At 52.2% G+C, this 12671-nt stretch overlaps 1 protein-coding gene across 1 annotated transcript in view; it reads right to left on the bottom strand.

Moving 5' to 3' along the window:
- The window catches only part of NTF3 (neurotrophin 3), a 68141-nt gene extending 56356 nt beyond the window's left edge, over positions 1 to 11785 (bottom strand). The window contains exon 1 of the mRNA XM_057702649.1: positions 11556 to 11785. Within this exon, the coding sequence (XP_057558632.1) occupies positions 11556 to 11573 (18 nt within the window). The 5' untranslated portion in view covers positions 11574 to 11785. The remainder of the gene's footprint in view (positions 1 to 11555) is intronic.
- Between the last annotated feature and the right edge of the window lie 886 nt (positions 11786 to 12671).

The raw sequence follows: 12671 nt of genomic DNA on the forward strand, positions 1-12671 counted from the left end.
CTCTCTGTCTCTCTCTCACACACACACAAACACACACATACACACGCACCAGAAAACAAGTACATGGAATAAATACACTGAAGGTTTTCTTGATGATCATTTAAATGCTAAGAAAAAAAAAAGAGAAAAAGAAAGAACGGGAGACTGAGCTTTGGAAAGCAACTTTCCCTCCATTTTAATCCACAGCCATAGAAAGTCTTAGATACTTTTCTTAAAACTCCATAAAAGCAACGGTAGAATGAATTCTAACATGAAAGAATCGTAGACCTGAGCTATGACCAGCACTAGGATACTCATGCAATTTCTTTTGATAAAACTACCCTTGACTCAAACACTATGCAGATGTATTTTTGGAAGGATGGTCCAGGAGAGATACGGAGAGAAGGAGCAGGCAGACACCTCCTGAAAGCCGTTCACCTCCCTGTAGCTGTACAGAACCAGAGGTTACTCTGGGAAAATTCTCTCCCTCCCACTGTGTGTGGGGTTGTCAGGACAGGACCACACCTTGAGATGCCCTCCCTGCAGAGGGGTGCAGGAGGGATTCTGGCTCTACTGGTCATTGACATGGTAGCAACAAGGATCGACCTCCCTCTGAGTGCCAGGGTGGATGTGATGCCGGGTCAGGGATGGGAGAGCCCTAGGACATCAAAACCAACAGCTCTGGGTCACAGGAGCTTCTAGATCCCCAGACTCCCAGCTCAGAGCCTGTTCCACGATATCACACAAGTCTCAGGAGGTGCTCACCGAATCCTGGGGTTGCTAAAAGGAGACCCGGTCAAGCTGCCCACACTTCTCTCTCCCAATCGCTCCATCTACAAAGACACTTCCTTCCCTCAAACCCCCAAAGCATCTGGGGTCCCTGCCACTCACGTGCCACCTACCAAACATATCTTGCCCCATCCTATGGTCTATTTCTTTACAGGTGTGTCCCAACTCCCAGCTAGACTGCAAGGCCCTTGAAGGCAAGACCTAGCCTTCCTCTTCTTGGTACTCTACACGGTACCCAGGTATCCAGCACGGTAATTAAGAAGAATCAAGAGAGGCATGAGGCCCCCTTCAAATAACACTTTTATTAAGCAGATAAGAAAGGCATCTAACAGATGTGTCATGCTCTTAAAAGGCCCCCTTCTAAATTCCAATGAAGTTACTTAATAAGGACCTGATGTCTATTCTCTTTCTGCTGGTATCTGGACCCATTAAAAACAGGATGTGAAAAAACAAATGCCGAGGAGCTCACTGGAGCAGGAGGGACGCATGGAGGACAGGAGTGGACAGTAGATGGCAGTCTGTCCCTGTGTCAGGAGTGGTCACAGAGCCAATACACAGTGCAGCTGGGAGAAGCAATGCTTACGAGCCCCAGGCAGACGCACCTCCTCGGCCTGGGCCCACTACAGCCAAAAGCAGGGCTACTTCTGGAAAGCACACTCGTGAGCACACACACCTACACATCCACCCAGACCCAACACCTGTACAACATGCATCTTCCCCAAAACTCTCCCTGGGAAGAACCAAGGGCTCCCATGACAACGGGCTCTGAGCGTCCACTGCCAGGAGGCTTGGTCCGGCCTTGGGAACTCAGGGGCGAGAAGTGAAGGCTGTTCATGGACTCTCCAGCCTGCTCCTAGTCAAGAGGATTCCCCACCATCATTCACACCAACATACAACACCCTAGCCCGTACCCTGCACTTGAAGTTCCATGCTCATACCGCCCCTCCCTGGAGCACAATGATGTACCTGGCCCATCACCCTCACCAGCTCCTAGACCCTGGAGCTCAGAGCTCAACATTCATCTCTGCATCTTCTCCAGCACAGAGCACAGGACCTGAGACATGGCAGTCACCAACAGGACGCTTAATGAATAATCTTTAAACACGTGTTTTCTGAGTGTCTGGAGATAGATGGCCCTAAGTCATGTGCAGCGACACCCAATTCTCCTGTGACCAAAACCCACATTTTCAGAAGAGCTTGGCAGACTAAGACACAGGGGAGAAGGGGTCTCTAAAGGGAGCAAGAACAGCCTTTCCTGATGGGCAGGCAGTGAGCTTCATGACCTCAGCCTAGGGACATGCCAAAATGGGACACAGAGAACACAGCTCTGGACCCTTGGGAAGGTGCCTCACCTCTCTGAGCCCAGCCTTTCAGTGCTGGACTCCCTGATAACCCATCATACATTCACTCACCCAACGCATTTCATCCCTGCATTGGGGACACAGGGATGAAAAGACCAGGTCCCTTTCTTTGCAGAGCCCATTTTCTAATGAGAAGATAGGATGCTGGGTGGTATAACACAGGAGATTGGGAGGGAGCCCCAGGCTCCCTGGGAGATGCAGGGAGGCTTCCAGGAGAAGGTGATGGTGAAGTGAAGATGTGAAGGATGCTTTCAGTATCCCTGGTGAAGAAGGAGGGAAGAGCACTCTAAGCCCAATATATACACAGAATAAACCCTCCATGGATATCTCAAATTCAAGAACAGATGTATATTTCTGCCACTCATACCCTCTTGCAATCAGACATTTCCCTCTACATTCAAGCCATATCCCCTTAGTGATCCACCCATCCAGGCTTTTCTACTAGCCCTCAATTTCCATAATTACTGATAAGGCAGGAAAGATGTGGGGGGATCATCTAAGCCAGGAGTCCTTCACTCTCCATGGAGCAGAGACTCCCCAAATTGCACAGTGAGGCTCTGGGACAGTTGGGGGTGGAGTCTGGAGTCTCTGCTCATAGTTCAGGATCTTTCTGATTTCACTCACCGAATTCAGCTACCCAAAGAGAACTTCATCCCACAGAAACCTCTCCCTACGCTTCCAACTCCCAAGCCAAGATCTGCCACAAATCTGGCAGGCTTGCCTCTTCAGCACTTTATAAACATGCACTCCTCCATATGTTCAAGGACTTATCTGGCATCATATAACTTCATTTCCTCCTCCACCCCCTCCGCATCTCTGCACATAAGTCCTCCAGAGCATCAGGGATACCCGGAAATCCCAGGCACAGGACACAGTGAGGCTTAGGGAGCAGCAGAGTCATGGAAGATGTGACCTGTCACCACTGGCAGGGTCCTCTTGACCTTCCCATGAATCCAATTCCCTCTCTTTTCCAGAAGAGGAAAGAGAGGCCCGTGGAGGGAGAGTGATTTGCTCAAGGTCGTACAGCTAGTTTGAGTCCTTCGAAAGGAGAGGTAAGGTGAGCTGCGCGAGGAGCAAGGTGGGTTTCAGTAGATCTGGGCTCCTTCCCAATGACAGGACCCACGAGTTAGGAAACAGGTGATTTCTAGAGCTGCACATTCCCTCTTGGACCAGTGGAAGCAGGGGTTGGATATGCCCCATGATCCATCAGTAGATCTGCTAGACACGGAATGGAAATAATCCCAGACTAGGAACTTGAACTATATTCCCTGAGGGATGGTTTGGAGCCAGAGGGGGAGGATATTTTTAAATGCCAGGGGCTCAGACCTAAAAACAGAGGGGGGGGGCGGGGTAAGACCTGACTATCATAAAAAAAAAATGATAATAATAGGGCTATGCCCTCTTACGAAGGAGGAAAGCATCACCGTACACATGGAACGTTGTTTTAAACAAAGCAAACACATATCTTTCAAGCACCCACAATTTCACAGGCATTAGGTTATGTTGTCCATTTATTATTAGTGCACTGCAAACACCTTTTGGCAACAGAACAAAATCATTCTCATTCATTGCTTTGAAGATGTATGTGTGGGAAAGTGATGGGAAGGTAACGGGGAAGTCAGCAGAGGGAGAAAAACAAGAGCCTTCAGTCTCACCCTTCAGAGATGGTGGCAACGTGCACCCTGAGAATCCCTCTGGCTTCCCTACCAGAAGGGCATGTAGTAAGCAAGTGTCAAGGCCGGAAGACTCTACAACTGCTCTGCTTTGATCAAACAGAGCCTGGGGACTCCAGTCCTTGGCAGCACCTCCTGCCTTCAACCTCTCAGCAAGAAATCTACATTCAGTCTGGCCCCGTTATACATGGAGGGAGCGCCCCAGCCTTTCAAGAAAAGCCATTTTCCAAATTCGGAAGGGCCCTCATGTTCTCCTTTCTCGTTTACTTTGACTCTATGCAACCCTCATCACAGGACTCAAGAAAGCTAGGACCTACCACCTCTCGTGGGCGAGTGGATCAAAACCAGATGTCCAGCTCCAATCTCATAGTGTTTACAAGGAGGCAACTGTGGCTTAAATCAATACCCCCATTCTGGAAGGGCAGATTCCCTTGTCAACAAGACAGGAAGTAAAGGGGGAGGGCAATGGGAGCTAAGACAGACTTCATACACGCTTTCGAGCAGGTGGCCAGAAAGCCTCAACATTTGTCTTGCACCTGAAAATGAACTTTCCCATGCGGCAAGTTACCTGGTGGGGTGACAGACTTTGCAGTGGGTTATTGAGCCATCTCCCATCTAGATAACATCACAGAATGCAGAAACAGAATCTGACTGGCAGGTGATGGTCTTGGGATGGCCATAGGCTTCAGGCTTCAGTCAGCATATCGAGATCTAGCTGTGTATCTGTAAGCACATCCCTTAACCTCACATAACCTTAGTCTCCCCACCTGCCAAACCACCATCTTCAAGGTGGGTACTTCTCTTAGTCAGAAACACTGATATTGGGACTTCCCTGGTGACACAGTAGTTAAGAATCTGCCTGCCAATGTAGGGGAAACTGGTTTGATCCCTAGTCTGGGAAGACCCCACATGCTTCAGAGCTACTAAGCCCGTGCGTATAGCAACTACTGAGCCCGTGTGCCACAACTACTGAAGCCTGTGCGCCTAGAGCCTGTACTCCGAAACAAGAGAAGCCACCACAATGAGAAGCCCGCATGCTGCAGCAAAGAATTGCCCCTCTCGCTGCAACTAGAGAAAGCCCGAGTGCAGCAATGAAGATCCAACACAGCGAACAAATAACAAATAATAAATAAATTCATTAAAAAAAAAGAAAAGAAACACTGATACTAACAGGCATTCATGTGGAAGCATTGGTTCCACCAGAAAGCCAAACCCCACCCCTTCCAGCTCTGTTACACACTGTGCAGGCGAAGCCAACCTCAAGAGCATTCTTGGCCAAAACAAAACACTATGGCAAATTCTTTGCATGCCTTTCTGCCTTTGACTCAGCCATTCCCCAAAGATAAAAACGGGAGTTCATTGAAGGTGTGCCAAGATGCACTCCAAGTAAAGCATATTAGCACTGATTGAGTAGGAGGATGGGGCTACTGTAGACGTCTCAGATGGTGCAATTGGAATGGAATTTTGAGATCTGTAGTTCACATTCTTCATTTACAGATGGGTACGTCAAGGCCCGTAGAGACCGTCCAGGGTCTAAGGTCTGATTAGTGACAGAGCTCAGTGGCAAGCTTGGTCCCTCATCTCCAAGTCAGCAGGCTTTCTGCTGCCCCAGGCTGCTTACAATGACCTTGGCCTGGGATCTTTTGAGGTCAGTAAGCTACCGTTTACTCCTACAGCTCTGGTCTTGAATGAGCAAGAATCTTAACCCGTTCAAAAAAATCCCTAACTGAAGAAATCCATAGAAGATTGGAGGCTCAACAAATGTCTTTTCTGGAGATGCTGCTGAAAAGTGAGCAATCACAACAGACCACACCAAAGTGCACGTCAAAATCCTTGTCCAGCGAAACCACACTTACAGTATGAGGTTAGTTCTGTAAGGATGCCAGAGCCACAGACAGCCTCTGGTGGTTCTCAGTTAGGACTGCTTGAGAAGGACCACAGCACAGATGTGGACACGAAATAGCCAATGCATCCTCACCACCCAGAGGTGCATGCACACTTATCCCTTTGGTATTTTTAGGTAGCAGGAAAGGCTGACTTATGGAAAACTATCAGTAACAACAAGAAAAGACTTTAAAGATCTTGGTCCATCTACATGTACTTTCATAGGTTCTAAAATGAGTCCTCTGAAAGGCTTCTTTCATCCAGCCTTGATCTTAATAGAAATCTGTTCAGGCAAGAATGAGGTTCTATCTGTACTGGTTTCATACTGCCTAAAAGTTCACACATCCTTCATCCCCAGATACAAATGCCCTGAAAAAAAAAGCTGCTCCCAACTTCTTTCACAAGCTGGCTCTTCTGAAAGACACAATACAATGACAGTCCAATCTGAGCCAGGTGCCCATATACCTGCCGCCCATAACACAAGCTCTAGGAATGCCTCCTGCCCACCCAGGGCCCCTCCTGTGCTCCTGTGTCCCCCAGCATGCACACAGCCCTGCTCGCCTCTCTCTCTGAACATGCCTCTCCATGCACAAAGTACATCCACAGAGCTTATCAGCAGCACCATACGGGTCTTAGGCTGGTCTCCAGGAGAAGATTTGGTCCTTCTCCAACAAACTCAATTTTAAAGAAAACTAAGTGGAAAACCCTAGCAACGGTCATTAGTTCAACATCCCCACCATCAGAAACTGCCTGCCTCATTAAAGAGTAAAACAGCAGCTGGTGAGGCTGGGTGGGTTTGAAGGGTCTTCTGTGTCCGCCATCGGACTCCCCGCTCTCCTTCCTGCCAACACGTGGGTTTACATTCCTCACAACTGGGGTGGGAGTGCTGTAACTGCTCAGGAAAGGGTCTGGAGAAGCCTGGAGCAAGCTGGGGAGGCCTGAACATCTGATCCGTCTGGAGGGGAGCTGCATAGATGGGAAATGTTATGTAATTAAACTCTGCTGGCCGGTCCCGTCTGGGGAATGTGAGAGCCATCAGCAGTGACCTCTTCCAATCAACTTAATTGGCCCAATCTCGCCAAGAAAAGCAACAGAATTGGTTTAGTGCCTCATGGAAATAGCTTAGCTCCTGACTATTTATGGCCACTGAACTCAGGGATGGGAGCCTGACTCCCAGCCAGCAGTTGACAGCATGTGCTGACTTCTGGGAGGACTCGGAGGCTTGAGTGGGTTTCCTGGCTCCTCTTTTTTCTTTTTTTTTTTTTTTTTGGTCTCCACTTTGTCTCTGGGGAAACTGGCTGCACCGACTTGCTGCCTTGGGTGTCTGCTACTTTGCAGATCCAAAACCCATGCCCTCCTCTTACAGGCAGGCTCTGGTCTGCCAACGATCCACAGCCCAGAGGAAAACAGACCTTGGTAGTAAGCCAGGATGGCTGGACTTTGCTCCCCTTTTATTCTAACATGCCAAGAACAATGACTATTTTCTCTGTGCTCGAAATCACATTTCTTTTGGCGTTGCGGTCTGCAGAAAAGGAACGTGTCTGTCTCGGATAATTAATAACATTGATTTGTGGACCACCTTTCTTCTGAATAGTTCAAAGACCTTTTATGAATACAGATTGCTGTCAACAATAATCGAGGGTTGGTTGCCTCCACTTTATGGATGAGTAAGCTGAGGCAGTTGTGGAAAGTTCTGTTTGCACCGTGGGTGAGCAGCAGACACTCAGCAGGCATTAAGACTGTTTTACCAACTCGCATTGTAAAGAGAAGGAGGCCTGGGACCCATCTGTACAATGGTTCCCATCCATGCAAGCGCCTGTATTAAACTTGGCATCACTTCTGAATAAAGTTCTGTACCTCTAAATACACCAGGCTCTGACTGGGAAGGAAGTAGAGTGAACTTTCCTCCTCACTGAGTCATGGCAGACAACGCCATTTTACACAAAGAGAAACAACAGAGGATCAGAGAGATGAGAAAACTTTCCCGAAGTCACCCTGCTCCAAAGTGGCAGAACTGGACTAGAACCAAGTCATCCCCAATGGGAAGCCTTCCACCTCCACCATGCCATCCTCAGAAATGCTGCTGTAAGATCCTCTAACCAAGGATCAGACCCTGCCTCAACCCTCTTACGTAGATGAATTTCCCCTACAAATAAGGCAGAATCTCAAAATGGCACAGCTATCATTTCAGGAAATCAAAAGAGTCATGAGTTAAATGAGGTTTGTCCCCCCCCAAACATATGCCCTCATATGAACAGACGTTAAAAATGAGGTTCCAGGTCAGCAGGTGTGTGCGACCAATGCACACCCATCCCCTGCTCTTGCTGGTATGAACCCAACCCACCTCACATTCCCCTCCCTCCCCAAATGCTTCCTAAAGCCTGAAACCCCCCTTTTATCTGTACCTTTTAAACTCTGATACACACCTGAGCATCCAAGATGATTTTCATCCTTCCTCGGACACAAAGAATTCCTGCAAAAACATACATTCCACCTCCCCCACCAGAACCAGAATATACACCCCTCCTGTCCTCCAGGCTAGCTTCCCCCAGCCAGGTACTTCACTCCAACCCCACAGCCTGTGTGCGCGCACACACACACAAACGCACACGCACATACACAGGTTAGCTTTACACTTACAGCTCAGAAGTCATCAAAGATTAATAATCACTCCCAACCTGCATCTTCCTTGCCTCTTCCTGATCGCTGCCTCACCCCTTCTCCAGCTCCACGTATGACGCCTCGTCCCTGCCATGCTCTAGGAAACTCAACCCTCCAATGTATCAGGACCTGCACTCTGACCTGGCTTGCTGCACCCCTTCATTCCCAGCCCGCACCTCCTACAAGAAACAGTAACAGCCCTAAGATTGCTCCCAACACACAAAACTATCCATCATCTCTATCTTTCTGCACCCTTTTTACAAAACCACAGATATATTTCAAGTCAGCTTCCCTTTGGCCTCTGAGATTCATAAACATCTCTAGAAACTGAATTACAGTTCTTGAAGAAACCTCGACTAGCACCCAGCTCTCCTTGTTCCTCCTAGCAAAACTGAGGCGGTCAGCTGAGCCCTGGGAAGGAATTTTTCCAGGGCACTGTGCCACACCCCAGTACCCAGCAATGGACTGGGCATCCAGTGAGCATCCCATAAATTTTAATTGATAATCAGTAACAACTGATGACAGTGAATTCCTCTATTAAATAAAAAACCCATTACACAACATAACACAACGCCTATTCCTGCCACTAGGCATGCAAAACACATTTCTCTGCTCACTCCAATCTTACACACACATCCCCACCCTGTACCAACACACAGAGGACTTTTCCCCTTAAATGTACATCCCTCGTCCTAGGCCTTCTCCAATTCCCCCCTCTCTGGGAAGGGGGAGAGGGGGAGAAGGCAAAAAACCACCCCAGCATCCTTCTCTGCAAATGCCCCCTCTCTCTGTAATAAGTGCCTGAGCCCACAATTCTCTGTTCTCCACATACCCCATTGCCATCCTGGCCAAATTTCCCAGTACTCACTCATGAAGTTCACATTCCGCTCTTTGCAGATAATCTCTCCCCCCAACCCCTTCCCTTCCACAATCCGTAGGCGCATAGCCTAACCTTCCACACACGGCCCCCACACAGCCGCCCTCCCACGCCACACCCACTCCGTGTGTCTGTGCAGGCACGTACAAGCCATCTGCTGCAACACACAGTACCTCTCCTCCTGCTCTGACACCCTTCGCAGGCACAGATTTCTCATTAGCTACACCTATGTTCCCACATGCTCTCACCTGCTGCCCAAACAAGAGAGCCTCAGCAACACACACCTCCACCTGCAGGCAGAGCAGGGGAGCTCCCGCACTCTGGCCACCCCCATACACACCTTCAGGCAGAGACTTTCCAAAAAAACCTCCTTTCCTGACCAAACAGAGCGCCCAGGAGTCCTGATCGCCCTCCGTAGGGCAGCAGACCCCATTCACACAGAGCCAAATCGTCCACTTCCAGCTACAAACCAGTCCACACCAGCACAGAACCATACACGCTCCCTAGTGCAATCCCGCAGGCATACTACTCTCCCCCTAACACTGTTCAGAGCTCTTTCTTTTCATCTCCTTTTCTCCCAACGCCATATCCAGGTCTGAGCTTTTGAACCCAAGGTAGAGGCGGCTGGATTTTATCCCCTGAATCCTACCCCTCCACCTTCTTTGTGTCGGGGGCGGGAGGGGGGCAGGCTGAGGACGCCGGAGAATTTCTGAGCGCTGGGAAAACAGAACCCATCGCAAAGTTCTCTCCCGTTCCAACTTTCTCCATCCTGACATTTGGGCAGAGGGTTTAGATGTGTCTCTGGCTCGCCGTTCTGCAGAGCAGGAGAGGACATCTCTTCATTAAAAAGCACTCGCCCAGCACAGCCCGTAAGCGACTGAGTCCCGGGGTGACACCCACCCCCTTTAGCCCGCCCCCCACCCCCCGCTCGCAGCTCCCGCTTCCTGCTCCTCCCGCACATAAACAAGTTCAAGGCGCGCAGTCGCCAGCTCTCCAGCTCCAAGCTCGGCGCTAGGGCTGCGTCCAGGCAAGCTGCCTGCACTCAGGCTCTGAACCTGCCGCCCGCCGCCAGAGGTCGAGACCAGACGGTCTAGTTCGGTGTTTCCTCCACCTGGAAGCCCCCAGCCACACATCCAACAACAGGCATCCTTACTAGTCAGCAACCCCCACCCTGTTCGGCTCGGGGGTCTCCTTTCAGTGCCTTTAAGGAACGCAGCAGCCAAAATGCCCCAAAGAAGCAGCGTCTCCTCGCGGCGCACCCACTCGCGCCCGAAAGCAACAAGCAGAGTCCCCTCCCCCACCCAGCTCCTCCTTTCCCGAACCTTCAACTCCCAAGCGTCCCAAATTTCCTTTAGAATGTGAGTAGAGCTGCGGGGCCACGGAGCAATTTGGTCCTTGGAGGTTCTCTGAAGTCCGACCGAGCTGCGCGGGGCCCCGGGCCCCCCAGCCTCCGGGCACCTCCCATTCCTGGAGCTGGCCCAGAGGAACTGCGAGGAACTCCCCAGGGACCGCCCGGCCCCAGTGCCCGCCGCTCCCCAGCGGGGACCCAGATGCGCGGGCCGCGCGCGCATCTCCAACATCTGAGCAGACCCAGGGTGGGGTGGCCGCTGGCCTGGACCAGCCTGGGGTGCGGAGTCGTTTCCGAGAAAGCTTTGAGCCCAGGCAGGGGGACTCCGGCAGGTAGTCGCGCCAGGCGAGGAGTCTCAACTCCCCAAACTGGGAAGCGACTCTCCGGGTCCGGAGCTTCGCGTCGCCTCCCCTAGCCCCCGCCCGGCCGGGGATGGGGAGGAGAGCGGAGAGCTCTGCGCGGTGGCGAGAGGGGCACGTGGGGCGCGTGCGGGAAGCGGCGGCGGCACCCTCGCCCTCCGCGCCGTGCCGGATCCTCCTGCCACCCCCTTTTGTTACGCGATGCGCGGGGGGCCTTCTCTGCGAGAGCAGACGAGTGTGTTAGTGCGGGGCTGGAGGTTCTGCCGAAGCCCTTTCCTGCCCTTCCGTCGTCCCCCTTTCCTCTCGCCTCCGCCCCCCATTTCCAATCCCGGTCCCTTAAACCTGATCACTTTCCCAGATATTGGGCGGTTTCTCCGGCAGCCGAGGGACGCAGAGAGGAGGTGGGGAGCAGTGTCGGGGTGTGTGTGTGTGTGGGGGGGGGGGGGGTGGCTGTTCCCCGGCGCAAACTTCGGGAAGGCACGAGCCGGGGAAAGTGCGGGAGCGCGGCGCGATGGGGTGGGGGCGGGGTGCGGAGCCGGGGCCGCGCACGGGTCCCCCGGCCAGTCCCCCCACCCGGCTCCCCGGCCCCGAACCTGCCCACCCAGCGTCCCTGCCTCCCCTTACCGTGGCAGAAGTAACCATGGCATCCGTGTGACTGTTTCCAGGGACGTCGACATGAAGAGAAAGGTGGACGCGAGCTCGGTCATTCAGTCTCCCCCACCCCGCTGCCGCCACCCCCCAGCAGGGGACAAAAAGAGAAGGAGAAAGAAAGGAGAGGGAAGAAAGTAGTTGCGCTGGGCTCTCTCGGGGGCCGCGCGCGGAGCTGCTCGGTAGGGAGAGGAGCCTTCAACTCTGAGTCCCGTGAACATAATCTGCGCGGTTATAACCAGCCAACCCGGCCAGATGGCTCCGCGCTCAGCGCCTTAACCCCTTCGGCGCCGCGCCGCGCCGCCCGCCCCCGCGCCCGGCCCGCCGCGCACACCGGCTCCCCAGCGCCCCTCCGGCTGGGGTCGGGGGCCAGTGGGGGGACCGGGTCATTTCCCCCAGCCTCTCTTAAAGAAAAACACCCCCAACTTCCAAGTTGGTAGTATTCTTCAGTTTGCCCCTCCATCTCCCTTTTAGAGATGCAGGAAGAAACGAAATATTTAACTTTTCACTGCACTTTACCCGTTCATGCCTTCAGCCTGTCTTATTCTTTTTCTTGAAAGATTTCTTTTTCCTTTTTATTTAAGCTTTTTCTTTACAAAGCAGAAGGGCCTTTCTGGCCCCTTGCCTCAGGCGGCTTGCGTCTAATAGGCAAACTCCTGAAACTTTCGACCCTTCCAGCTCCAGATTTCTCCCCACCCCCTACCGAGCCCACCCGTCCGTCCTTCCCCCTCCCCACCCCCCGAGCATGCCTCGGGAGGTCGTTCCCAGGAGTGCCCACCACTCCGGTTCCAGCACCCAGGGGAATCAAGCCAGAGAGGTATGGCGTTGGGAGGTCGGGGGACCCAGGGAGGGGCGGGTGTGTGCGCGGGTGTGTTTGTGCGAGCGTGAGCGTGGAAGGGAAAGGGTGATGAATAGGAGCCTCCCATTCCACGCAGCCTTCAACTTCTCCTAAGCCCCTTCCTTCCAAATGAGGGTCGGGCCCTGCAGCCGAGCGCCCGCCCAGCACCCAGCAGTCTGCACGAGGCGACAGCGCGGGAAGCAAAAAGGCAAGCGACAGACCAAAGCTTCTGAGCGCTCCGAAAGTAGGGACGC

Source organism: Hippopotamus amphibius, chromosome 12 (assembly GCF_030028045.1).
Source record: "Hippopotamus amphibius kiboko isolate mHipAmp2 chromosome 12, mHipAmp2.hap2, whole genome shotgun sequence".
Classification (NCBI taxonomy): Eukaryota; Metazoa; Chordata; class Mammalia; order Artiodactyla; family Hippopotamidae; genus Hippopotamus; species Hippopotamus amphibius.